Source organism: Balearica regulorum, chromosome 25, assembly GCF_011004875.1.
Source record: "Balearica regulorum gibbericeps isolate bBalReg1 chromosome 25, bBalReg1.pri, whole genome shotgun sequence".
NCBI lineage: Eukaryota > Metazoa > Chordata > Aves > Gruiformes > Gruidae > Balearica > Balearica regulorum.
The window spans coordinates 2,668,552-2,696,400 of NC_046208.1; the positions used below are offsets into that span (position 1 = coordinate 2,668,552).

Below are 27,849 nucleotides of genomic sequence, written 5' to 3' on the forward strand. Positions count from 1 at the left end.
TTTTTTTTATTTTTGGTAGAATCCTATCTGAGAAACCGGGAGCTTGCAATTCTCATTTGTGTCTGTGTGTAACAGGTGTCATTTTCAGTGTAGTACAGACAAATCCCAAAATAGCTCAGGCTCTTCAGACGCTGCGAAGAGAAAAAATAGTGGTTAGTTCAGCTTTGGTTGTAGTGAAAAACCCTAAGCTCGCAGCCAGCTCTGAAGTCCGGAATTAAAATGGCAGATGTAGCTGTGTAGTAGCGATCCCTCTCTTGATTTGGTGTTTTTCAAACGGACTGCTGGCTCTCTCGCTCGCTCTTTGTATATGCAGACTGACGCATGAACTCCCTCGTACAGTGCTGGCTTTCCACTAGCTTCCCTTTGATTCCCAGATTCTGTACCTACCACTGATCCTCCTCCACATTTTCCAGTTTAGAGTCTACAAGCACTGCTTCCCCTGGTGCTGAGGTTGACTGAAGGCACCAGAGTTAATGCAGGGGGGCAGAGGCGAGGAGAGTGTCCGTCTGCAGAATTTTTCATGCCTGGTGATGCCTGCTGTGCTGAAATACATAGCTGTTTGTGCACTTTCTTTGACAGAGATTATTGGATTCTGGTGACTCCACGAACGCAGTTATTAGTTCCCCTGCCTACTCTGAGCATTTGAAATCTGTGTGCGGTAACACTTATTAATACTGTTCAGATTAAGACGACCCTATAGCTTTCTAGCACTTTCGGTACCTCATCTCACACCATGCATCTGCCCAGCGGCAGATCCACGTACAGACCAATGTCTCGCAGCCAGCGTAGCAGGGACTTGTGGGCCAGCAGCAGCCTCGTGCTTTTATGCCCAGAAGACCCGTGTTCGTTCACAGGAGCAGTTCCTTTTAAGTTGCCTTGTGCTTCAGGGTAGCTGCCTGCTGAGCATTTGCAAAACGTAGGCCTAAAATATTTTATTTTAGGAAGTCAAGTAGTGGTGCCTGTCACCGAAACGGTTAATCAAAAAGCACTAACACTCTACTGGAACGTGTGTGTGTGTGTGCGTGTGTGTTTTTGTTTTTTTAGAGCCAAGAAGATTTGCTTTGGTTTTTTTAAAGCAGAAACCACCACAAAGTTTGCTGTGGTTTCAGCTGCGCTTGTTTGAGATTTGTATTGCTGACTACCAATCCTAAAAGAGTTAACCTAGTAAGTATGACTCAGAAGCAGAGAGGGAGATGCGAGGCTGAGAGCCTTGGAGGAAGCACAGAAACAGAGGTGAGGAACATAATAATTACCAAAAAAAGGTGCAGAGTCCAGGAGCGACGTTCCCCTCGGTTTGCCTGGCCCTGGCACCGCTGGCACGGGCTCCCTGGAAAGCTGCAGTTCCGCTCTTATAACACAGGGAGCAGGCTGGAGAATTTAGAGCTGCGTCACAGAGCTCAGCGAGAGAGTGAGAGAGCAAGCTCCGTCGATAGGTCTACCAGCAACAGCCCTGCTGCAGCAAGAGGGGAGAGAGGCAGCAAGAGAGGCAGAGAGGGCTCCAGAATGAGAAGTGACACCAACACCAGGGACTGGGCTCCTGCCACCATCCAGTGTCATTTAAAGATCGTATTTGGGCTCGGTTGGCGTAGGAGGCTTCGCCCATTGACGATGCTGGAGACCCGGCGCACTTAATCCCGCGGGGAGGGAGAGTGGGCAGACACCGAAAGGGTTAACGGAAAGGAAATTTCTGGAACCTTCTATTCTGCGGCGCTCCACAGCGAGCGGACGGCTGAGGACTGCGCAGATGGTGCACGGGCAGAGCTCTTCGGTCCGGTTCGTCTTTCCCACGTACGTACCCTTTGATCAGGATGGGGCTTGAGCTGCATCTACGTATTTTAATTATTTGCAGGGCGTCCCTTTCCCCCGGCGTCCCTAAGTTCGGATCCCAAAGTGCCTGTATTATTATTTTGGCTGGGTATGATTGCTCTGTTCTGCGTCAGAGCTGTTTTCTCAATGGAACGACGGCACAGGTTGTACTAATGTCACTCCTGCCGGCATTGCTGTACTGCAGAGGAGGGTAGTAGTCGTGGGGGAGAGATGACAACTTTGCAAAGACTGCTGTTTTCAGGTTTTGTTTGGGCTTTTTATTCCTGCCCCCCCCCGCCCCCCCCCCCCCCGTCTCTCTAGAGGCTGGCATGTTGGCGAGGGTTTGGTGGAGGGGTTAACAGGCGCTCTGCATTTCAGAGCTTGGAGGTTTGTCGCTGCGTAGTTCGGAAAGTGGTAAACGGTGACGCAGTGATCATTGCAGGGCATGTCGTCCAGTTTTTAAAAGCACTGGGGACAGGTAGACGGTGCCTTCCAGACGCTTCCACACCAGCTGAAAGGGGTTAAGGATGAGTCGAGACGGGAAGCTAGCATTTAGGGATTAAATGTCATCATTTTGGCGTTGGAAAGTTGTTTACCTTGCTCTCTCCGTGTCTCCATGTTGGCAGCCTTCCAGCTCACATGTGATAGTCTTCCCTGTACTGCTGCATCATTAACTAAGTGGCAGAGCTGGCTCCCCATTGGCCGGGGAGGGCTCTCGGCCCAAAGGCGCCATCCGATTGGCGGAGGAGGTGATGGCAGGTGAAAAGCCCTCTCGGATTGGTCGAGGACTGGGTGTCAAATCTCAACGTTGATTTCACTTGCCTCAAAGTGCCGGCAGCTCCCTGCCCGCTCGCTGCCTGCCGCGGCTCCCGGGGGCTGCTGGGTGCCCCTTGGGCAGGGACAGCAGGCAGGAAAGAAGCAGTTAACTCCTCAGTGCGCCAGACCCCGCACCCATGGGTGCCCCGCGAGGGTGACGGACGGGGAGGTTTCGTTTTGCCGTGCAGTTGTGACGATGACGTGTCAGAGCTGCAAACCACAGGGAAAGTACTGGGGTGCGGGGCTTTTCTCCTTGCTTGCTCTTCTCCTTCTCCCTCATAAGGTGGCAAAGCGTTAGCAGGACTGTGAGCTGCTCGGGGCAGGGATCGCACCTGGAAATTATGTCGTGGGAATAATTAAAGAAGCGAAAAAGACTCTTGCTCAAACTCGGTTTTTGTTCGCATAAGCGTGAGTTTGCCACAGGCTCGGTAACATCAGGGAGAACTGAAGAGAGCCCTAAGTGATGAGTCTGTAAAGGTTTGCAAAAGAAATAACAGCATTAGAAAGCAGGGACCGAAGGAGGATTGGGAAGGGCTGGGTAAGGATGAATGGGAGACTGAGGGCAGAGAGCAGCTCCAGAGAAAGGATGAGGAGATGAAGAGGAGAACGTTTTTCTCTCTTAACCATTACTATACTATTTTTTCACCTCTCTTCTTAAAGCGACCAGCAACGAAGATGGCAACTCTGCCTGGAAGTGCTGAGGACACAACCAGCTTTGAGCTTGGTCCTTCTGGCCGAGGAAGTCTCCTGATTATGCAGTGGAGTGGTAACTTTGCTTTCTCATACAGCAGGGAACATTACTCCATAGCCTTTCATCAGATCAAGGCTTAAACGAGTTTAAGGGTATGGTAGCATAAGCATTTAATCTATATTACTCACTCGCTGACATCTCAAGCGTCAGGTCCGGTTGTTTAGCAACAACCGCTGGGTTCAGAACCGACTCAAACACTCTGCGTCCACAGTCTCCATTACTTCAGCAGCAGCCTGTCCTCCCAACGGCAGTCTGAGAGAGAGGGAGAGAGAGAAGGGCTGTATTTACGCATAGACACCTACCCCAACCGAATTTTGGTTGTGCGGTTACAAAGGCCGTACGCACTGCGGTTTTATCCCCGACTCTGTTCCTTTGCGCAGTACCGTAGAGGAGAGGATGCCATTTCCCACAGCAGTGCGGTGCTAGGAACAGGGAGGGAAGAAGAAAACAGACAGTAGGTGCCACTCCCCACTTTTTTTCCGCTTTCCCATCTCCACCTTTCTTGCCTCCCCTCCTTTTCTGCCAGATTCCATAGGGAATTTCAGACTCTTACTGCAGTCGTCACAACCCCTCCTGACTCACTGAGCCTTCGCTGGCTGTAGCTGGCTCCCTTGGAGCATCCTTGCCTCCTGCAGCGCCAGTTCCGCAGAGCAGGGGAACAACAGGAATAGCAGCAACAACAGTGGTCCCTGCAGCAAGACGGACAGGCATAAATACACACACATATAGGAACAGTACCAGGCAGCCGCGGAGGTAATGCTGGACAGCCAGGAGATGGACTAAGAAACGATGCTCGGTTACGTGGAAGACGGGTGGGTTGAGCCTGTTTTACGGAGTGCTGTCTGAACGCACAACGCTGCGCGGTTTTCCTTGTCATGGTTGTGGGGCGGAGGACCTCATTAATTTGCAAAGCTAGAGCTTCTTAATGCCATTTCTCAGTCCCTTGGAAGAAGCTGCAACTAGCATCCGGTATACTTGTTCAGGCTTATGCGTACTTTCGGAGTATCCGTGTTCAGCGTAGGAACGCGTTTGGTTTTACTCCTTTCGTTACCATCTTTTTGCCACAGTGGTAGTTTAATTGTGACTAAATGCAGGGAGGGTAAGGAGACAGAGATAAAAGAGGAGTTATTTCAATGTTAAACTTCGGCTGTAAATCTCATTACCCAGGAATTGAGGTTACTGTCAGCAGGTAAATCTGTGGGACTGGCAAGAAACAAGGTGAAGAAGGGGACACGGCATATTTCTGTAGGACGGCAGCGATTTTGCGCATAGGGGCTGTATTGTTACTGTACATTAGCTGTACATGGCTGTTCCATAATGGTTTTGTGTGTACTGCTGCAAAAGGACCTGGGAAAGCTGTGATTTCTTCCTCCCTCTGACACTTGGGTGTGTGACATTGCGTAAGCTGATTCATTTTTCTGTATTTTGGTTTCCTTCCTTTGTAAAGTGGGGTTCATTATCCCTCCCAGCCTTAGTGCGGCATTATGACGCAGTGTTCGTTAATGCGTTGGGTCTGTTGGCAAAATACATGCAATTTTCTTGGGAGTTTTGACTGTTCAAGGACCGCAAAATTTGGTAAAGGAAGTTAAGGACTGCAAATGCTCACGACACAAATTAAAAAGCGTTACCATCTTATTCTTCTTTGATATCGAAGGCAGGCGCTCTGACTGGCGAGACAGCCACGGTCTCTTTCTGCACTTGTTTTGCCGATGGTCATGTTACATCTGTGACGCAGTCCGATTTTGCTGTTGGTTCCTGTCTGCGCTGTACGGAGTTGAGCTGATGAGGGCACAAGCTTGAATATGGTTAGAAACATTAATTTAATATTGATGGTAAAGTTCGTAACCATACCTGAAGCGGCAGGGACATCGGCATCCACCTATTTCACCACCCACAAATGGTGAAGGAATTCGAACGAACACGACAGCACCCCTAGCCATTTTGTTGCTCGCAGAGAAGACACTGAGCCTGCAGCACTGCTGCTGCTGCTGTTAATTTCCATGTCATACAAATACAGCGTTGGGCTCTGTGTCAGGAGCTTTACTGATGCTGTGAGACGCTTAATGTCTACAAGCAAATGTTTTTCTTTTCTTCTTCGGGAAAATTCATTAAAACATCCAAATGCCAAGTATTCTACCCTCACTTCTCTTACAAATCACTTCCAGACCTCTCCAGAAAATTCACTGCTGCCGTGAATTTTTTTAAAACTTGTTCACGGTGTTTTCTTACAGTTTAATATAGGTGTAGCTGGGTGGGGAAGGGTAAGATTTAAGTCAGTTAAATATCTGTATCACTGATGATAATGGACAGAGATGTAGGCAAGAGATACAAGTTGCCCATATCCTCTATATATTTGTATATAGATAGTCCCAAGCCTAGGTTCCAGAGATGCCCCTGTTGTGGAACAAGAAGGGAGTACTCCGTTCTGTTCTCACCCACCCAAAAGTTTTGGTGCAAAGGCAGCAGGAGAAACGGCCATCGCGGGAATCTCACAAAATGGTTTCAACAGCGTTCAGAGATGCCAGTGCCGTTTTTACTGGCACAGCTCCGAGAGACGTACCGTGAGCTGCCCGCTGCGAGGTCATTTCCCCGACTCATTGGGGACCAGCTGGTTCAGGAAGTCCCAATCCGTATTTCTTGCAACTGTGGCAGTGCTTGAGCCCTGAACCTGGAGCTGAGGCTTGAAAATTAATGCTACTGCAGTAGTGGCCCACTGAGTCCAAAAGCGAGATCCAAAAAATTCTGCATCTCAGAAGTGTTTAAAAATCCCTATCTAGAATTTGTTTCTTGAGCTAACTACAAAAACTGCACTAGTTCCCTCATCCCCTTTTCCCCCAAGACTTCCTCTGGACTGCTGGGCATCAGGAGTGGCATGTATTTAAGGACTAGGCATCAACTTACACTGTGTTCCAGAGGGGAAAAAAAAAAAAAAAAAAAAAGCATCTGCATATATTTGCATTTCTGTTCCTGTAGTCTTTATCAGGTGGACTCCGCAGGCTGCTCTAAGTTCACTGGTGTCTGTCAAGCTAGTGTTGTCTCTCACGAGCTTTCAGTTTCGGGTACCTCAGCTCAATAGCTGCCTTATCACCTCCCAGGTTTCCACTTTTTTCTCGGTTGTTCCTATTTGTCCATGTCACCGGTATTTTCAATTGACTTAGGGCAACATCAACCACGGATATGTTAGGGTTGGCTCTAGTCCTCTCAGCGTCATAGGCAGCCGTGGGGTGGTTAATGCCTCAAGAATCTTGAGGAAAAAAACCCTTATTTTGTCCCCATCTTTGCAATACCAAAGTTCAATTCAGGGGTGTGTTATCTGGCTCCTTTTGAACAGAGAGGCACACAGGGCCCAATGCAGGCCAAGCACAGACACGAGCGGGTCCATCCTGCTAGCCTACCTCCCCAAGCCTCCGGCCCTGGGCAGCATCCTGCCCTGACGGAGCTTAAAGCAAGCCTTAGCCTTCAGTATCATTATTCCCTAGTTTTCAAAGGGAAAGAACCTGGCTGCTAAATCCTGATGCCAGTGACGACTCTTCGCCTACAGGGAGGCATATGTGATAGCTTGTCTGCTAAAAACTGAGCCAACACAGTGTGATTCAGACCTTAAGCTTTCCAAGGAAGAGAGCTATTTCTGAGTTAAGCACATCGCTTCAGCTCCCCACACAAACACTCTCTATCCAGTGCAAATGGTGCCCCATCAGCAGCCACCCGTTTTGTATGTGGATATAGAGCTCAAATGCTTCTCAAACACTGACCGTGGCTTTCAAACATACAGTGAAGTTTCAGTGATAGACAGAAAGATGGAAATCCTGGGAACAGGTACAACAGCTCACGTGCTCAGGGGATGCGGCCAGGGGTTTGGGCAATGCTTTTCTCCAGCTTTTTTACCAGGTCCTTCTCCTGCAGATAGTGTTAAGATACAGCAGGTAGTGAAGGCAAGTTTTCAAATGTCCAGTTTAAGGGCAGGTTATACTTCATAGAACATCTGGCAGTATTTGTTTCCTTATGCTCTTCACTGGCACAGTACCTTCTTTTGCCTCTTGAATGACACAAAAATGTGACTTCCCTTGACATTACCTAAAGTAGCTGGAACGGTAATGCTGGGGGAATACCATGTTCCTGAACTGACTGTACAAATCACAACAATAATCTCCCTGTGACTGCTTTCAAACCTGCAATCAATACTGTATATTCTAAAGAGATGCTTAGGTACAGAAGTTAGGAACAGAAAATTACTTTTCTGGTTTTAGCTACTTTGGTGGGTAATTTTTTTTTGGTGGTGTTAGTTTTGTAATGTGCTGTTCAGTCAAGCTGTGTATGGCTAAATGCGATGAGTTTTCAGCGCTGCACCTTCCTACTGCTCTTCCATGATCTGGGTCATGTACGTGCGATGCTTTTCTTCCCTTAAGTTTGCCCGGTTTCACCTCATCGTTCCTTGTGAAATCTGAAATCCTCAATAGGATTCAGTTCAGTAGTTCCTGTGCCCTCCGAACAGGCTGTGTTTTTGCCTAGGAACTCTCATGAAAGCAAAGGTGGAAGGAAATGGTGTGATTCCAGGCAAGTGAAAGCAATTTCAGAGGAGCAGAAAGGAAGCAGAAGATTAGAAGCTGCAGCCCCAGTATCTAGCACTCATAGAATGGCCACCATGCTAAAACCACTCCCTTCAGAACAGCTTTGAGGCAAACGATAGCAAATAAGTTTTATATTTTACTTAAACACTCTGAAACAAAGTTCTGGGATTTAAAAAAATAAGAAAAAAGCACATCTCATGAATAAATCCTAGTTATTTTAGTGATGTTGCACTGTTATGAACTATCTCTAAGTTTCTCAAAAAAAATCTGTGATCTGCAAATTAAAGGTCTCTTCCAATTTTTTTAGCCTACTTTGTTAGACCCGAGCACCACAGCAAACGTGGATCAGTATGGCAGAACCATAAAAATGCTGCATCCCAACCACCAATACCTGTTTGCCAGCGCTGACTGCCAGACCGTGGCTCAGCATTGTTTAGGAGAATCATAACCAAACCCATGCTGGCAACGAGCTCTATCAAAACTCACCCAAAGCAGCAAGAGTTAACCACGCACTAGTGTGCCTCCAGCGACACCACCATGCAAAGAGAACAGGCTGACACACACCTCTCAGACCTCATCACAAGCCAAATTTCCACCATCACAGACACCATGTATCCCCTGGCCTGCCCTAAATTATCTGGAAAAGCTGCTTCTCCCCACATTAAACAAACAAGGAAACAAAAAGCTGGCTTTCCCCTCACCCCCAAACCCTTGGACCAATTTAAAAAACAGGTTAGAATGATAGGCAGTGTGTTGACAGTTCAACACAGTTCGAGAAATGCAAGCAAGCGCTCTGACAGATTACCCCTAATAGGAATTAAAATTAGTGACTCAAATGCCAAGCGGGCCCGACTGTCCTGTTACTCCAATAGAGCTAACTGGGACAAAGCTCTGCAGGCTTTGACCTGCAGCACAGTACAGTCCCCTGTTCAGCCTGCCTTGGGTTTTTGGGGGCAGGGGGGACAGACAGCACATGGGTTGCAGACCCAGAGTACCTGGCTTTAACTTTATAGTAAAGTTACAATAGTAGGACTAAAGGGATGCGATCTGGGGTTTTTATTTTGGTCCTAATCAAGGGGGGAAAAAAAAAACCTCTTATGATTTAAACTCATGGGGAAAGTGCATGTTTTTGCTGCCCGTAATAGCAGTAGTATCTCTAGAGCCATCTTCCTAGTCACAAGCATGAACTCCACTAAGCAATGCGGCATCTACCCTACCTTTACTCAGCTTAGGTCAGTGCTGCTGCTGACACAGAAAGCGTTACACACGAATGACTGGCTCAGGCTGCAAGTCAGGGCACATTTGGCCATACCTGACCTACGCAACACCACACAGTAACAGAACTGCACAACAAACAGATGCAGTTACATGTTCCCCTAGGCTGGGGAAGCTTTTTTTGAAACCTTAGAAGTTCACTCATTTCAATTCCTCTTACAGGTCACCACTTGTACTGTCACACCCCTCTGTCCTGCACCTGGCCCTGGTCTGACTCATTCCTTGACTACGAGAGGATGATGTATCAAGCTCAGATTTTCTGCATATAAAATGGGAATATTTTCTCCAAGGGAGACCAGAGTCTGATGAACCATGAGTTTCACTCCATGATTTGAAAATGGAGGAAAAAATTTATGATGCACACAGGGTCACGCAGAGATCTGTTTTGCTTACTGTGGAGAAGCCCCAGAAGTACCTTAATTTATAAGCTGTAGGTTGTGAAAAATCAGGTCCGTGACATCTAGGCTTGCCTTGTTCCTGCAGACTAGACTAAAGGTATTAGGCTAGGGAGGAAGTTCCCTTTCATGGGGGAGGCAGGGATTTCTTCCCTTTTTGCCTTTGTCTCATATAGAAGGTATAAAAAGCAGTGTGAAGACCATGAAAGGCTTTGAGATTGTCCTCTGAAAGCAGCTACAGGACAGTACTGCTACTAAAACGTGTCTGAAAAAGGAGGAAAAAACCCAGATGATAATATTGTACTTTTTCCACTATTATTTACTGAATGCTTTGACAAAGCCAACTATAGCTGATAGTATTTGCTTGTCTCCACATGCGTGTGTCTTCCCTCATGTACACATTCAACACACACCCAGCAAATGCTTGAGACAAGCACTGGTTTATTTTTCTGCATGTGTGCATATTAATAGTTGAACGCTGTGTATCACAGCGCCTTGAACTGCTCTCTTTTTTCTCCTCCTCCCTGCATGCTGCCTGCCCAAGCACGCCATTAGTTTTGGAAAGAACAGCATACGCTGTCACAGCTGTATCGTTCGTAAAAGGTGTACCTGCAGTTTGGCAGAAAGGACTGACACCTTCCGACTGCTCGGAGGGAGGCGTAGGGCAATCTTCAGGTAGCCTGGAGGAGGGGCAGCAGCATCTTAATTACACTGAGGTGAAACCTGGTTTTATCAAACTATAAATAATGAAGGAGCCATTAGTCTTCAACTGCTGCATGGTATTTCTGGAAAGGTTAGTCTCTTTTGGAGAGGGGAGGGGAAGGTACGCAGAGGTGTTGAGACCCAGTTCAGACTCTGGACGTCTCATACCTCTAGAGAAGCTCTCATTTCCAGCACCACAAGTGGCATTTCCACCAACTGTTCTTGAAAACCTTAATAAAGATTTCTTTTTACTGTTAAGGCACACACTTAATACTGAGACAAGAAAAAACCAAAGCAACCCTCGTTTTGAGCCTGTTTCTGCTGTGGTACTTCATCTGTGCCACAACTGACCTCTAGTCAGCCAGTAACTCTCGGTCCAGCTTTTCAGTAGTAAATCTTCATGCTGATAATACAGGGTGCCTCATAAATAACTGTGCCAGCAAGACAGACACTGGGGAGGGAACCTGCTTTCCACTTGTCTTTCACCCCGTTGCCCCAGTTAATGGATTTAGAAACTACAGTAAATATCCAGACACAGTAATCTAGTACAGTTCTTTCCTTTTCCTCCACCCCCCCCCCCTTTCTTGGAAGGACATGCTCCTTTTCTCCAAGCTTCTCCTCTCCTGTCTGTGGGCGTGCATTAGGATGTAGGCACTGAAGCAGATTCTTTGGTTACAAAAGTAATGCAAAGAGTTGCCAAAAACCAGGGCATTGATAAGTGAAATTCCCAACTCCAATTCTGCCATACTTTATTCCATTTTACATCAGCTTCTGCATCAGGACAGGTTAGACACAGAGGCCAGGGTTTGATAGTTGCTGAATTATGCATGTGTGTAGTCATTCACAGGCTTCAAGACACCCCATCTATTCCTACTGTGCTGACACACGTACACTGCAGGCTAACTGCTAAACACTACAGCACTGCTCAGACCTATTCCAGCTCCAGTAACCGCCAGCCACTCATTTTCACACTCCTCTACTTCCTTGACAACTTCTGTTGAACCATTTACAGTTAGATTTGCAAATGCTCCCTTTTCAGGTTTCATTCTGACCCACACTCAAAGCAGCTTCCATGCAATTTATTTTCATTGTCCCTTCAGAATGTAAAATTTGGTCTCTCAAAAATCCGCAACTCCTTGCTGATGAAAAGCACGCTATTTACAGGCTGTGCAATACAGCTGGGATAGGAAGTTCCATCATGGTATCATCACATTTCCTTTCCCTGTCACAAAAAGCACCTGACCTGTCCTGGCCGCTCTGATGATGCTGAGATCAGTAAGCGATGGAAAGTCAGAATGCTCTCTGCCTTGGACAGAATGAGGTTTATAGCCTGGTTCTATCTGCAATGGCATGAGCAACGTGTTCCTGTACAACACAAACTCCCCCCATCAGTATCATACTCTGCACGCCAAAGAAGTCAGGCCTTTTTCACTACTTGCTGGTAAGAGCCTCAGCATATTCCACCTGGCTACAAAAGGAAATCACAGTCATTGTCACAGTGGTGGGTTTCTTCATCACATTGTTTCATTTCTCCTACATCAGCCTCAACTACTCACGAGATGACAAAAAAAAAGTGTCAATAAAATAACTAACCTGAAGTTCACTGTCTTACTTTCTAATAAAATTAAATAAATGAATTTTTCTCTAGGTACGGTGGAGATGAAGGATTTTTCTCTCTCAGCCTGCAGCTATGCATGAGATGTGTCTTCCTCTGGAAGCTGGTTTCACATGGTGGCTTAGATTTTCCCACTTTGTATCTAGCACCATTTGAAATCAGTGTTCTAGGAGCAAGAATTACAGCGTGGGAGGAGATCAAGCAGCTGCTAACTTCACCGATGGCCTCTACTCCTTAAACCAGCACTTTTTCCAATGTTTTTTTTTTTTTTGCCAGCCATCCACTTTGTAACATCATCTGATTCTAGACACTTATACAACCACTGTATACACCCTCTCAAGCTAGGGCCGCCACAAGAACAGCTTCCTTCAAATGTATTGCTACTTAATAAACAATGGATATTGAGTTAAAGTTGTCCAGAGTAAAGTGATCCAAAAGTTGCATGAAAACCAATGTAGTACTTCTTGCATCTTGACAGGCAGAGTACGTTTCCTTTATTATACATTCACTAGGACCCTAACATTTAATTTAATAACTTTGAGCAAAGTGTTTCCACTCTGTGCTTGGGGACTCTATGCCATAGAATTATCATTCCATAGCTCCCAGAGACTTGCTTTGCAAACACAGAAATTCCCTCCAACAATTTGAGCTCAGCAGCTAAACACAGAAGTGCCTTCAGCAATCATGATGATGTCACACTGGTGCACACAGAATCAACTCTGTTTTCTAGAACTCTTTTTTAAATTTATTGCTGGTAACTTCTACTAATGTTTCAGTAGACTTCTATGCCCTTGCATCCAAACCACTACAGTGAAGCTAAACTATTTTTGCTTGACCTCACTATTGTCAGACATGTTATTATACACAGAAAAGATGATCGCTGTGCGGATGAAGCATTTGATCAGACCACTGAATAGTCGTCTTTAAAGAATGTGTAGCTGTCATCTGCAAGAGGATTCTTCTCTGAGCCAGGAAAATGTCTCTTACACAGGCTGACCGATTTCTCTTGGTGTTCAGAGTCTCAGTTTTTGTCTAGCACCATTTGAAATCGGTTATGATGTAGGGGGAAAAGCAACAGTAATGGAAAACTTCATTCCCCCGCCCCCCAAAGTCCTTATAAACAAAACACCATCAAAAGCACGATCTTGCTTCACAAACACGTACGATATGCTCTTCTGTTCTCTGACCTGAAGTTACACCTACAGGCCGAACATCCTGCACAAAAGGAGGACAGTCAGCATCACGTTCAACTAGGAGGGATGCTTAAAGAGAAAGCGAAGCATCTGCTCAAACACGTAACTAAGATTCTTCAACTCAAGCAAGCCAGGGCCCATGCGTGAGCACAGCCACCTAACCTTCTGACCAGTTATATTCCATGTGCTATTTGTTTGCCTTAACCTGTTATTTACTCAGATTTTTTTTTCTTTTAAATAAAATTGTGTGCTACTTGGTATTGGGCTCTGTCTTAGGTAGACAGTTACATGTTTCCCTGCTGGACAATACCTAATTGCTGCGAGTCTCTTCATTTCAGTCCCCAGCTCTGTTTTCACCACCCAATACAAACCATGCTCAGAAGCGAGCATTTACACTGATTTGAAGTGTAACACCAAGAAGCCTACCAACCACTGGCACTGCACGTTACTTAAGGTTAAACTAGGAAATGCTGTACCTAGGTTTTGTTACTCCCACTGCGAGAACATCACTTGTTTTACCGGTAGATGGCCAACACTACGTTTTTATTACATGTAGCCTTTTTCTTAGCACAAAATTCACATGTTCATGACTCTCAATTATCAGTTCCAGATTCTAAAATGAAATATTTCATGTGGGACTGAGTTTTGGAAAAACAGTGCAGAATTTGTGACAATTAGGACAAATCAATTTGTAGCATTTAAGTCAAATTGCCTAGCAGCTGCCTATCCCATCAATGCTCACTGCAATCCCAAAACTTAATAGGTTGCAAAGCTGTGTAGTCTACATACTGTCATCATTTGTGGCCCACATCAACTGATTCTGAGCATCACAACTACAAATTAAAACAAAAAAATAAAAAAAAAGTGATGTAATAGTTATTTTTCTATTCCACCCTCTGAAAGGTTCACTCTGTAAGGCAGCTGACTCCACACATTTCTTTGCAAAGAAAATTAAGTACATTGTGAGTGTGAACCTCATACCATTAAAGATAATCACATTCTACTTAAGATTTTACTTAAAAACGCCTAAGCTATATTCCCTAAGGATTACATCTGTTACACACCGGACAAAAGTGCCCAAACACTCTGGGCTTTGCTCTTGACTTGTTGTTACATCAGAATGGCCACACGATAATCTGCCTCGTCTCCATCCAGTTTTTCCCAAGTTTTTCAGGAATGAACACTATAAGGTTTTGGAGGTTCTGGGAAATTCTCTGCACTTCCAAAAGAAAACCAAAAGGCTCTGAGACTGCTCAGCAAAATTAAAATACATTCTCCACACTATCATTAAGTAATTCTGTGCACAAACTGCAAACTTCAATCTCAACAGTTACCACCTAATGCAAGTTTGGTACATGAAAAATCATCTTAAGAATAATGGGAAAATAGCTGCTTACCACATGACGAAGGAAAGACAAACACTTACTGCTAAATAATTTAACATTTTTATTTGTAACATTACAAGTCATCTCTAGTCTTTACATCTGGAAAAAAGTGTAAAAATAAGGCCATTTTTTACAGTTATTTCACTTTAGCATTAAGTGCATTTCAGCATATTTTAAACCATCGAAGAAGCCATATATAATCACACTAGCTAGCGACCAACACACTCAATTCCCAGTATATTACCATAGTGTTTACAAACAGTTACCAAACTAGGTATCAGCTAGGCAATGAATAGCAAGTCATTCTGCATAGCCCAAACCCCTTTTTAATAACGAGAGACTATTATGAACTCTGACAATACAACTGCTGGGATTTTCCCACAAAGCCCTATAAAGCCCTAAATAGTTCTATGTTATTCAAACAATCTGTTCACGAGAGCAGAGAGCAGTGCCAATCTACCACAGTAACAAAGCAAGAATAGTTTAAATGCTGCCTCAGCCATCTAAAGTGAGGCAATTTGGTTTTTCTGGGAAAATTGGTTTTTGTAAGCTGCCTGTATGTTGATAGCAAACTCAGAGATTCACAAAGCCAAAACCTGTCCTAATTAAGGTTTTGGTTTAATAAGGAATTAGAAATAGCAAGTATGCATTTAAAGTAGCAGCTATCAATACATGACTGAGCCTCAATTCATGGCAAATACTGTGATGGGAGCTCCTGAAGTCACAATCTTGACAAACACTTCATGAAGCAAACAGCTACCTAAAGAGAAATCATGTCTACCGCCACTGCCAGCACACCCATTCCTTCACTCCCGCAAATGAGCTGCTTTGGTCTTCCTTTAGATGAAAAGAGGAGTCAGACAGGGAAAAGCTTCTGTTTCTCAACAGCTATCTGATGCTAAATCTAGCATTGCAGAGCTAGATTTAGCACCGTAGCATGTATAGCATTTGAAATCTCTGTATGTGGAATACACAATTTTAAGTTAAAGAAGCGAGGAAGCTAGATCCATACAGCACCCTGTCTATCCTGAAAAGCAACAAAAGTATCTCAGAAAATGACATCAAGGCTCCAGAAAAACCAAGCGTCCTAAGGAACTTACACTGTGCTCCTGATGGGAGATGGCTACCACTGCTTTCTCAACACTTCCTTTAATTAAGTACCTTCTGTCAATAAGCCAACGAATTCAAAGGCAGGGGATCCCTTTGCTATAGAAACCTTCAGTCTTCCATTCCAACAAATCCACTGTAGTCTTTCTGGGACTATATCAAAGAGCCAGAAATATATATGGCTTTTTTCCTTCTTACAGACAATGGAAAAAGCTATAAAACTCTTATTTAAAGGCACATTTTAATTATTTAGATACACAGAAACCAACTTTGGCAAACAAAGAGGATCTAAACTGTGATAGTTTCAAAAAGACATAGCCTTAAATGGCACCAATCTCTTAAGGAAATTAATAATAAAACATTTCAGAATACAAGAGACAACACTGTTCATTTATACCGCCTCAGCTGCAAACATGAACGAGAAGCACATTTGGATTTTAGTGAGCAGAGCTAATATTGGATAGTCTTCCATAAGAAAAGAGGTAGCACTGAAGGCAGCAGGCAGCAGCAACTGGTACTATGACAGTGATACATCCAGTACTCCCGCCGACACAGATACTCTTGCACGCTATGTGCCTTTAAGACCATTTCACATACACAGAAAAGACAGTATGAGTGGCGCATAAAGAAAAGCATATATATATATATTCTTTTTACCCTATTAATTTTATCTCCTACTACAGTTAATCAGTAGTGTAAGACATAGTACAAGATATTCATCTACAGAAACTCAATGCAAGTGCAACCATTTTCCATTTCTGATAGGTATTTTCAGCTGCTAATTCCCTCCCACCCCCAAAAAAGGCCATTCATGCGTTACAGATCTTATATTCGGCAGTACATGGAGTGCTGTCGCGTTTCCTACAAACAAAAAAACAAGTCAAATCAGAGATTTTACATTTAAATAGCTTTTACATTTATTCTGAAAGCATATCCTTAGTTTTGTCATTAAATCAACAGGTAAAGTCACGAAACTAAATCACTATTTGTTCTCTTCTTACTAAGCAACTGCTAGACAGAGGAGATTTTTGCTTCATTTCATCCACTAGACTGCTACAAATGACCCCCGGAATAGAAAACCATTTGATCCCAATGGATCATTTCAAGTGATGAACAGACCATGCCTGAGTACCATCAAACACTGAAAACAGATTGATTTGGAGAGTACATCAGGAACATTCCTTATAATTTATTTTAAATACAGTATGTTGTTTAGTACATATTTTATAACCAGAAGCTGAATGTTAGTGATAATTTTAATTTTGTAGTCCGCTAACAGCAAATTTACAAGCATATGAGGATTAAAATTCATAACTACATCCATATATATGTATTTTCAAGTTCTTGAATAACTCCTGTTTTGCTTTACAGAAGAAAACCCATATCAAACTTCTGCACTATTACTCTAGGTCTCTAAGGAGTTCTAGATACCCTAAGAAAAACTCAGGGGTTAACAGTATGTACACATACCAGACAATTAATTTCTCTTATCATTGTCATGTGCAAAACATAAGATGGACATAAGAACTTTTGATTCCTTTTTTTCCTCTCTCCAAAAATAAGCCCAACTAACCCAGAAAACTAATCCCATCTCAATCAAAACCATCTTACTTCAGAGGTAAAGATGATATTCCTTAATTCATACATTATTTTGGAAGAAACTCCAAGCTTAATTTTCATATATGCCATCTCAAACTTATCAAAAACACTGAGAAGTCACTTGTTATTTAAAAGTGAATAAAATTAAGACTGCATTTGAAGAGACCTTTACATTAAGTCAGAATAAGAGCTACAATGTTTCAACTATTACCTTCTCAGAACTTGTGCAATGGAGAAAAGCGACACACATGAACATACTAGTTTACAAAAGGATTTGAAGTGCAAACTCTACCTGTTAAGGTAGTAATGACAAAATACTGACAAGGAACAGACAAATTAAGCTGTCCTGTCTTAAATCTGTCCTGTTGTAACAAGGTTTGAAGAGTTAGGTTTTTGAAAGAGCTGATTTGACCCTACAGAAGTGCAGGAGCAATCGCAACTATCATCAAATGCATCTGACTACTGGACTAAGGACTAGTTTAAAATATAAGAGAGGAAATCAGTTCCAAACTAGCAGTACGTTTTGATCCTTTTTAGGGCTATGGAACTCTGAATTTGAAAAAGAAACCACCTTTTTTATAAAAAGGTTTGAAAAGACGACCTTGTTTGCACCTTGTTTATTTTACTTTTCTTCTAGACAGGTGAAAAACAGATGAATCAGTAATTCTCAGACACTTGTAATCTGGTTTTCTCTGAAGGGATGCACACTATCTTTATAATTCTAGTGTCCATGTAACTCAGCAAAGGTGGTTTCCAGCTCCAAAAGTCTTCTAGTTATAGGGAATTATACTATTAGCTAACAGAAGTGATGTGCCACTGGAATCCATTTCACATTACTGAGACAGGTGCAAACATTCAACTGAGTAAGCATGTAGTTTCTATCTTACAGAAAAATATGTTACTCATTCTTTAAAGACAACCCAAAACTAAGATAAGTGATATGCAATCCCTGGAAGCTATCATTTACAACACTGAATGACAATTCTGTACGTAATACGTGCTATTTTTCCAAAATGAATGAATGGTTATTATAATCTTTCCTATAGGAAACCAAGGTTCCCAGCTAGCTAGATTCCACACTTCTGAAACTCTAAGCAAACCATCATACCAAAAAAGACACTTAAGCTTCACTGCAAAAGTCCAAATTAAGTGGAAAGTGTATACCTTTTAAAGAATCAATTAATTCATTTGTGCAGTTTCTTCCTTCTCAGCTGGTACATTAGTTTTTAAAATACATGTTTCCTTGCAACTCTCATCAACTGTATACGAGCTGAACAGCAGAAGGGGAAAAAGGTCTAATTGAATGTCCTATAAAACCAGCAGATTAAACACACAAGAAAGAGAGGGCAACAAAAGATTTTTGCTCTAATTTGAAGACTATGATCCAGCAAGAATGAGATACTGGAAGCACAACAGTTCGCAAAGGCTCAGCTACATCAGGAACCCAGAAAACTCAATAGGGAGATCTAGGCCTTATAAAAGGAGATTAAAGCAGGGGTTTCGGACAAAAAAAGAGGTTTAATAGTCAGATGTTCACAGCAAGGAAGCTTAAGGAAAGCATTGGGCGCAGTAAGGCTTCTCATGTTGCAAAATTGAGGAATATAATGTTAATTTTTGATGATGTTGCTTTAGATGCCTCCTCCTTTCTACACCCTGAGAAATGAAGGCAGAAAGCGCTGCCCTAATGCTATTAACTCCCACGTACTCTTATTCGGGCCATCCAGATTGCAGATTATCCAAATCATGGACGAAACATAATTGCTCCAAAGCACTGAATCACTGAGCAACGCAGGTACACAGGCACTCTGCTTACAGGGCCACTCTGGCCCTTGTAACAATACTGTACTGCCTATGTGGAAGATACTACAGCTAAAACCTCACTGGATAGAAGCTAGCTTCAAGGTTCTCCCAAGTAGTAGTGTGTGTGCCTCCTTACAAATATGAACTGCAGGGATATTTCCTCTGGTTTGCTTTATTTATAGCAATCATTCCTTTGCTGCACATACTCGAGATAAATTCCAACAGGTTTTGTTAAAAGGTAGTCACAGTTTTGATGAGAAGCTTACCATAACATTCTATGTGTACCACCTAACCTGCTCTGAATTTTCAGTATTTTGCATGTTACAAACTATTTCTCCAACAAAACAGGCTTTTTTCAAGAAGAAAAAATAAGACATCACTGCAAGAAGCAATGCGCAAAGAGGCATTTAAATCTCCTGCCACCCCTCCATGAAAAAGCATATACAACAATCAGTTGTTTTGAAGATAAAAGTTCAAAAGGCCCCATGTCTCATTAAAACCAGAAGAACACTATTACTTATGCATCTAATATTTTACAGTTGATTTTGCAGGTCTTTAACATAGGGACACCAATCATTGCTGCCGCGGGAAGATAAAAAAAATGACGTGGATCCACATACTAAACATTCTAAGAGCAAAGCTGACTATTTGCTTTATCAAACAGCACAGGAGTACCAATTTAGGACAAGCCTTTTTTCCACATTTTCCTTGTAACTAAGGCCGTATTATTTTATTTAAGGTGCTTCTGGTCCAAAACACAAATTGGTTCTCTAGTTACCCTCCACTACCATTGGTACATCTCACGTAGAAGAGAGGAAGCTCCTTAGTTCACCTCCAAGGCTTCCAAACTCATGTAAACCACCCTGGCTCTTAAAGCCTGAGACCTAGTGATGCCAGAGGGAATCCAAGCAATAAAATAACACAAGCCCACGCAAGCCAATACTATCACTGGTTTTAAGAGGTAAACTGACATGGTTTAGAGCAGATGCAAATGTACCTATGCTAAATACAAGCTTAAGAACAGGGTCTCCCCTTCCTTCAAGTTAGTGCAAGTGTTAATTAGCAGCTTATCTGAATAGCAGATACAAACCCGAAGTCAAATGTATTGTTAGGCACTTTAGCTTCTCATCAGCTGCTGTGATAAGCTCACATATCATCAGGCATTTGAAAAAGAAAGGGCAGATAAAGCTCAAGAAATTTACACACACGTTAGCACTGCTTTTGCTCAGTCATTTAGGAATTTGCAATAACAATAAAAAAAAGTAGGCTTACTCACCCATTTTGTGAAAAGAATTTCTTATAGACCCAGAAGGCTGCCAGGCACACCACTAATGCCACAATCACTTTAGGAAGAATTAAAAAAAAGCCTTAGAGCGCTAAAGATCACCTCTAGGTCACAAAAAAGCCTCAACAGTTTTTAGGAGAAATAGCACTGTTTTTATCCACAGTTCTACACAACCCCCAACCCTTAAAAAAATCCCAAACCTTAACATTTGCATGGCTTATTTCACAAATACGTCTCTGATGCTTTGCTCGAGACTCTTCAAGATAGTTCAGCTCAAGAACAGTGACCACCTAGATGGCAAAACCCCACCAGCTCAGTAACATTAGAAGAGGCATGTCAACATCCTAACATTACTTTTTACAACAAGTTTACAACAAAGCGGTAGGCTTACATACTTGGGTAACAAATGCATGGTCAGGAGACGGACTAAGCCCTTTTGTTCACTTGCACAGTTATTTACTCACACTTCCAGTAAACCCAAGCTCTGAAGAGTTTATGGAAGTGACTAAGTTGTGGAAGACTGCCTTTGAAATCTGATGCCTCACACACATGAAAAAATACACATTTTACATGAAATTGATCTATGATTGCTAAGTAATCTTAACTTTTCTTGAACTATGCAGCTTTAGAAGTAGACACATATTTTTACAATAACCAAAACTCCAAAATCATGTTACATTACTGCAGTCACAGGTGATGACCAGAATATCAATTCCACATTAAAAAATATAATCCACATTGTATCTTGTTCAGGTTTTGTAAGATACTTACCACAGATGATGGCCGTAATATAAGCACCTAAAAACAGAGTGAATCAGTATCACAAGAGGAACACATGTGCTTCCTATTCAAACATTATAAAAATATTCACAAAGTTATTTCAAATACATTAAGCACTTCTGTCAACACAATCCTTGCAGCAGGCCAGTTTATATCATAACAGTTAATTAACTTAAAATGTTCCTATTTTTAAGTGGATTTTACCAAAACCTATTTTTCTTATGTCCAAATAAAGAAGGAAGTTTGCATTAAATGATCTCTCCTGAACACAAAAGAATGTCCCCAGGAAGTAAAGCTTCTGTTACATGTATTTTCATTCTAGTGGGAATTCTTGCAGTTCATACTTACTTAACTGGCAAGTTGGCACTCCAGGAATCCACTGGTTTTCTCCGATATACTGAATACGAGCTTCACCATGTAATGTGTAGCCTGCATAACATTCAATCGTAATAAAATCCCCGACAGAATATGAAGGCTTTTGTCCATCAATTACTCTACCATAACTTATGTGTGGAGTGAAACCAGAAGTTTTAGGCTCACCTGGAAAGAGAGAGGGGGAAAAACACCAAAAAGGAAATAAAGTCCAAGAACAGAGCTGGTACATGAAACAGATTCAAGAAATTGCCATCAAAAAGTCTCTACATTTGTGTAACTATCAGAAGCTCAGTCAACCTGCAACGCATTTTATATGCAAAGGCTTCCTGCTTCCTAGAGGCTGTGGGTACTTCTGCTGATGGACACGCTTCAGACACGTTAACAGAAACGCACCTCTCAGCCTCACTAGGGCAAACAGCTGCATCAAAGTAATAACAAACTGTTTATATTATAGCAAGAGATCACATGGTGCAAAGCAAGGCGAGACTGAACTCTGCCGTCATCAAAGGAAGCCTCTTCACAAAACACTCCCAGAACAGATCTTTCACACTGGCCTTTGAACTTTACCAATTTCCATAAACAAAACTAAGACTGAACAAGGACTCCAACTCTGCCGAAAACTTTCCTCAGTTGCTGAAAACTCCAGCCCATGACACTCACCACCCCACTACCGCAACCTGTTGGTGCCCTGTGATGGATGGACCTCTGACTTTCAGGGTCTGCACGTTACTGCGTTAGGAACTTGTCACTCTGCCCTTGATTTTACCAATTATGAGTTTTACTCACATGCACAGTTTTGTAAAGACGACCATGTATTCCGTCCTCGACAAGTTATGGTCATCTCTTCAGTGCCATCAGGGAAAGTGCAGTGCTTATTGCACTTTATCTGAACAGACTCTTCTCCTTCATACACAGATTTCGCTGGAATCACTACTCCATGTGCGATGTTTGGGGCACCACATACATCTTCAGTAACTAATACACGAATTTAGAAATAAGTTTAGTGATAATAAACTTTAAATATTTCATAATTCATTAACTGACTCCACAAACATACATTGCCTTTATATGAGAAAAACAGATCAGCATATCTGAATACTTTTAACTTTACCACGATTTTAAGTATGTATGTTTCCTTCAGAGGACTTAAAAGAAACATCATGGTAGGTATTCATTAAGGTAATATGATCTTATGATGTGGCAGCTAAGCAATACGTGTTTGTTGGTTAATTATTTTGGTAAGCTCTAGAATAATTACCAGGTGCCTTTCAGATTCATTCATTATGGAACATCAAAACACACTCTTTGCAGAAACAGCTCTCATTCTTGGGAACTCATTATTAGAGTATGCACATAAAAAATTATCTCACTGTACAACATTCCCTCTCCCTCCAGCACAAAGAAGAAGGAGAAATGTTACAGAAAGACCTCTGCTATGTCCCAGCCCTGACTTAATATTGCCTGACCAAAAGCTAACAACATACCACACACCATACGTCATGCATAAGAGAACACAGACGAGTAATGATTTTGATTACTCTAAAAGGACACTATATGTTTCCTCATTGTCCATACCGCTAGTTTTTTTTCTATAAGAAACTGGAAACATCTCTTTTCTTCTGTGTTTACACAGGAAATCACTAGAACAAACTCCATGATACTATTATGATGCAGTACCATCACAGTATGTCCACACCACAATTTCTATATACATGTCTGTAACTCAAATCACTCTTATCCAAAGACTCTTCGGAGTCAAGAGTCAACTTGAACATGTAAAATGGTTGCCCATAGATGAGGCTCCATGTCAACTACCTTTGCTTCTGATTTCCAACTAGTGTTATGATCTTAAATTTTAGTTAAGACAGACTTACAACATTCTCAACATACAAGGGAAGTTGGATTCTTATTTAAAAGCTTACTTTTTTCACAAGTTGGTTTTGGAGGAGACCAGGTGTTATTTTCTCCACAGCTAATAATATGCGAACCAATCATGAAATAGCCTGGATCACACTCAAATACAACGGACTCCCTATAGCTATAGGAAGATGCAAATCCAGATATTTTTCTCCCATTTTCAACCTTCGGGTTATCACATTTGACCACTGAAATAGGTAAAAGAAAAACAGCTATGAAACATTTGTTACCAGTATCTTTGCAACAGACACAGCATCCTTTTACTACTTGTAAGGTTCCTTATCTAATTCGTCAAATTCTTTTGGAGGGGCTTTGTAAAAAGGTTCTTCTCTTGAAGGTGGAGAAGGTCCTTGGTTTAAGCTACTGAGTTGCAACACTACACAGTCAAGTAAAAAATTGTAATAATTGATATAATCACATTCCCACTTCCAAAGACATACTCCTGTACAGTAGCAGAATTTCAGTAAACAAAGTGATATTGATTAGGGTTCAAATGACAACACACAAGCATCTGGTATTTCTCCCTATGTCTGCAAAGCAAGACTTCATGCTTGCTGGGCTTTGCATTTATTTCTGTACTTGCACAGTAGCTGTGTTTAGAAAAAGAGTTCTTCCTTACCTTTTTACTATTCATAATCTAGCTTCCACATTCTTGCTCTTTACACAATTCTTCTTCAACTACCCAGGCTTTACGGTCTCTCAGTTCCTTTACTTTTTTTCCTTGTCACTTCTACCAATAGCATGTTCATACACATATTTTTAAAGTTTTAACTTAAATTTTTGTCATGTTCTGTGTCATAATCAATCAACATCCATAATGTTCAGTTGATCTGATCTCCACTGGAACTACACCAAATTTAGTACCAGAGGATCTAAGCCCATTTCCCTTCCACCCCTTCCAAAAAAGGGACAGATACTGAAGTTTTGGAGTCACACAGGCTATAATAAAGAAATATATTAAAAATCGCAACCACCTTTACATTGTGGAGGTGGTTCACTCCAAACTCCGTTTAAGTGTGCATCATACGTGCAGAAAATAGTAGCTGGGCCAATTAGCGAGAAGGGATCCGCGCCTTTTGGTACATCGTCACACGTATAGGTTACTGCTGTTTCATAGACATAGGTAGCTGCTTCAGTGTAGCGCCCGTTGGCTATACTTGGAGGTGGTTTACAAGGGATTCCTAGAAACAAATCACACCGATTAGTCGCCAGAATTTTGCTGTTACTTTGTTCATCTCAGAAATAGAGCGCCTTGATTTTCAAGGAATTTAATTTAAAATCTGACAGATCGCTATTTCTAAGACAAGCTACAGTTGTAACTGAGAGTTACCAATGGTCATGTGTCATAGGGAGTCTCAATTTCAAGAAGAGGTTGACTTTAACTGAGATGAGCTAATTATCACAATAACTGATATTTTCCAATGGTCATTCCTCAGGCACAGTTCCAAAAAATAAAAATCAGTCCTATTTTACCATCATGTCTTATACTGGAAAGTTTATGGCACACCTGTTTTTAAATGAGCTACCACTGTCTGAATAAAAACTTAAACCAAGGTACTATTTTACTTACCTTCACAGAAAGGAAGATCTTTACTCCAGCCAACACCTTTATCCTGAATTATACAGGAAATTTCATCAGTGCCACGTAATCTGAACCTAGACGGGTAAAAATTTTTAAAGAGGTGGAACTCTCATTTCTCCAACAAACAGAAACTTCATTTATATAATTCTGTTCTGTGATTACAGGGACATGACATAACAGGTTTTTGTTGTAATGAGAATGGTATCTTTTATTTTTTTTTTTTATTTTGCTAACAGTCTCAACTTTGAAAACAAAAGAGAAGCAAATGAGACATTACTAAAGGAAATGATGGAAGTCTCACCATTGTAAGATGTGTACCCTCTAATACTAAAGAAATAAGCTGTTGAAAGGAAAGGGAGGAAAAAACCTTGTGAGAGGTTAGTGCTTTTGACTTAATTTGCTATACACAGACAGGTGGGCCATTATTCAATATAATAATGAAGCACAATAAATATATGTATTTATTCCCTCTGCCACAAGAAGTGAATGACTTCACTAAAAGAAGTCATTAGAGCTAACACTCTAATTTTCACTGTGCAGAAGGCTCAGTAAAAAGCTTAAGCCTTGGTCCATACAAACAGCAAGTAAAACCAGAGAATCAAATCAAATTTAGCTGTAATTTCATTTGCTCCAGGTAGAATTCCTGAGACATTTCAAGTCAGAACTGGAATGGAACCTGGATAAGAAAATTTGGGTTTGGTTCAAATCTGGTCTAAACAGGGAAAGAAAAAAAAAAAAGAAAAGAAAAGGAATTCATTAACTTCACTAAAATACTTACCCTTCTTTGCAAGAAAAAGTAGCTTTTGAACCAAATGTAAGGTCTGTCACATGAACAAAACCATGTTCTAGTTCTCCTGGATGGTTACATTTTCTCGCTAGGAAAAGGGGAAAATAAAAGAAAAATAAAAAATCTAAGTCTTTGTAGTTATATACAAAGACTAAGTCTTTGGCATAGACTGCTCTTACAGTCATTAGCATTTTTCAAGCTTTGTTTAAAATATTACAGAATACTAATTGTCTCTTGAAAAACAACTAAAATTTTTAAATATCAAAAGGAAAAAGCAAAAGAGCTCATGCACATGTTACCTGTACAGAACTGCTCTGTGGGCAACCACTGCAAGTCTTTACCACACGTACGAGTTGATGATTTTCCAGAGATTGGCATATACCCTGGCCGGCAGATGTACGACACTGTCGTTCCAATGGGAAAGCTGCTCATTGTGCCGAAACTATCCTTGAGCTCTGCATATTGCAGCCTATCTGGAGGCGCACACGTGTCTGTCAGAGTAAGAGGAAGGAAAAAGCAATACGCAATCTTGTAAACAAGAAGAGATACAAGCTAAGCAATAACGACACAGAAGCCAGGTTAATTCAGTTGGTTTTAAGGACTCACCAGTAAAAGGTGATGTTCTTAAAAGCCAGAGCTATCTGTATATTTAGATAGGTTTCAATTTTTTAATTCATATTTAATTGCATCCAATGTCCAACTCTACACTAATACAGGTTACTTAGTCTTTTTTATTTCCAAGTTCTTCTTCAGCATTTTAACCAAACAACACAGTTCCTTCCAGTTCATATTTCTGTCTGTTTGCTTTGTTCTCATAGTTAAATAAGTGGCTTAATTCACTGTGTACCCATCTGCAGTGAAATGCCTGTTTCGCTTGCTGCAGGAGAAGCCCACCAACCAGCTGTACTCGCACCGGTCCTTTCCCTTCCTAAGGGAAAGGGCCAGGCAGATCGAAGGGGAGTTTAAAACCAGCTGCACCACCCAGCAGAGACCTACAGACCCGGGGACATTTTGAGGTGCGGTTAGCGCTGAAAACGTAAAACTCCTCCATGCCGGAGGACTCAGAAAAACACATCCAAGACCTTGCAACCCAGACGCAAATGTCAGATCTGCCCAGCCTCTGCAAGACTTACACACGGCAGAGACCATCACCTCTTTGACGATACCTATTATTCTCGCTCCCGATCTATTTATATTATTGTTTAGAAATGTATCAAACCATAAGAGAAATGTAAACCTCAAACTCGGGGCCAAACCCATGAGTACTAAAGCCAGCACGCCTGTTTTTTGCGATACACCCCTTCTCTCACCTTTTCGCCCCACTCCCCACCGAAGCCGTCCGCAAGGCTCGGTTTCCGCCACCGCCTAAAGCCATTTCCTCCTCCTCCCCAAGCGGCCCCGGGAGGGCCCCCCTTCAGCCCCGCAGCACCCTCGGGGCCCGGGGCAGGGCAGACGAGATCTCCTCCCCCTCCTCCCGGTTGCTCTCCAGGCCGGGAGGCCGCGGGGGCTCGGCCTGCCCCACCAACCCCTCAGCGCGCCCCCCCCACCCCCAGCCCCAGCCGCTCCCCCGCCATGGCGCGCCGGGAGGAGCGAGCGAACCCCGCTTCTCACCCTGAGCCCTTGTTCCACCGAGCCACGACAGCACCAACGCCAGCAGGAGGCCCGGACCGAGGGCGAGCGGGCGGCGCGGCGGGCCCATGTCCGCAGCGGCCCCAGCGGGAACACCCGCTCCGCGTCCCTCACTCGAGCGACAGCAGAGACGCAGCGCAAGGCTAAAGCGCATGCGCACCCCGCCCCTTTCCTCAGCGGCGGCCGCCGCTACGGCGGGGCCTTTCCGCCCTCGGAGTGAAGGGCGGGGCCGCGGCCAGCTGTCCGTTATCTGGCAGCGACGAGGCCGCAGGTGTGCTGGGGTTTGTCTCTCCCCGACCTGAGGGGACCGGGTGTCGGGAAGAGGCCTCGGCCTGAGGAGACCGGGCGCTTTCCTGGGCAGGGTCCCCGGAGAGCCTCCCACGTCCCCGGGCACAGAGGAGAAGCGTCAAAGCGTGTTTATTTGCGCAGCTCCTGCTCTTTGAACGCCAACAAAGGCTGATGAAAAATAAAGGTGATTGTGT

The 27,849-nt window shown here is 42.8% G+C and overlaps 1 protein-coding gene and 1 long non-coding RNA gene across 8 annotated transcripts; one reads left to right on the forward strand and one right to left on the reverse strand.

Moving 5' to 3' along the window:
* On the reverse strand, positions 1-27,536 carry LOC104633515 (membrane cofactor protein). Of its 7 annotated transcripts, none has more exons than XR_012838904.1 (13): positions 27,350-27,522; positions 26,038-26,229; positions 25,730-25,826; positions 24,940-25,025; positions 24,344-24,550; positions 23,375-23,557; positions 22,239-22,427; positions 21,426-21,617; positions 21,069-21,095; positions 20,289-20,355; positions 5,002-5,168; positions 3,502-4,062; positions 1-131 (listed from the first exon to the last, which is right to left on the reverse strand). XR_012838904.1 is itself a non-coding variant. In XM_075775778.1 (12 exons), exons 1-11 carry the CDS (start codon positions 27,519-27,521, stop codon positions 18,392-18,394), a joined length of 1,503 nt encoding a protein of 500 aa, XP_075631893.1. In that variant the 5' UTR covers position 27,522; the 3' UTR covers positions 14,548-16,474; positions 18,377-18,391. The 7 variants fall into 7 exon arrangements, 4 of the variants coding, with proteins under 4 accessions (XP_075631895.1, XP_075631896.1, XP_075631893.1 ...); XR_012838906.1 differs by lacking the exon at positions 1-131 and having other exon boundaries at positions 3,609-3,625; positions 3,956-4,062; positions 5,002-5,152; XR_012838905.1 differs by lacking the exon at positions 1-131 and having other exon boundaries at positions 3,609-3,625; positions 3,956-4,062.
* On the forward strand, positions 1,391-6,288 carry LOC142605178 (uncharacterized). Its single transcript, XR_012838907.1, has 2 exons — positions 1,391-1,788; positions 3,283-6,288. It is a non-coding gene; the product is annotated as an uncharacterized LOC142605178 (long non-coding RNA).
* Positions 27,537-27,849: the final 313 nt, after the last annotated feature.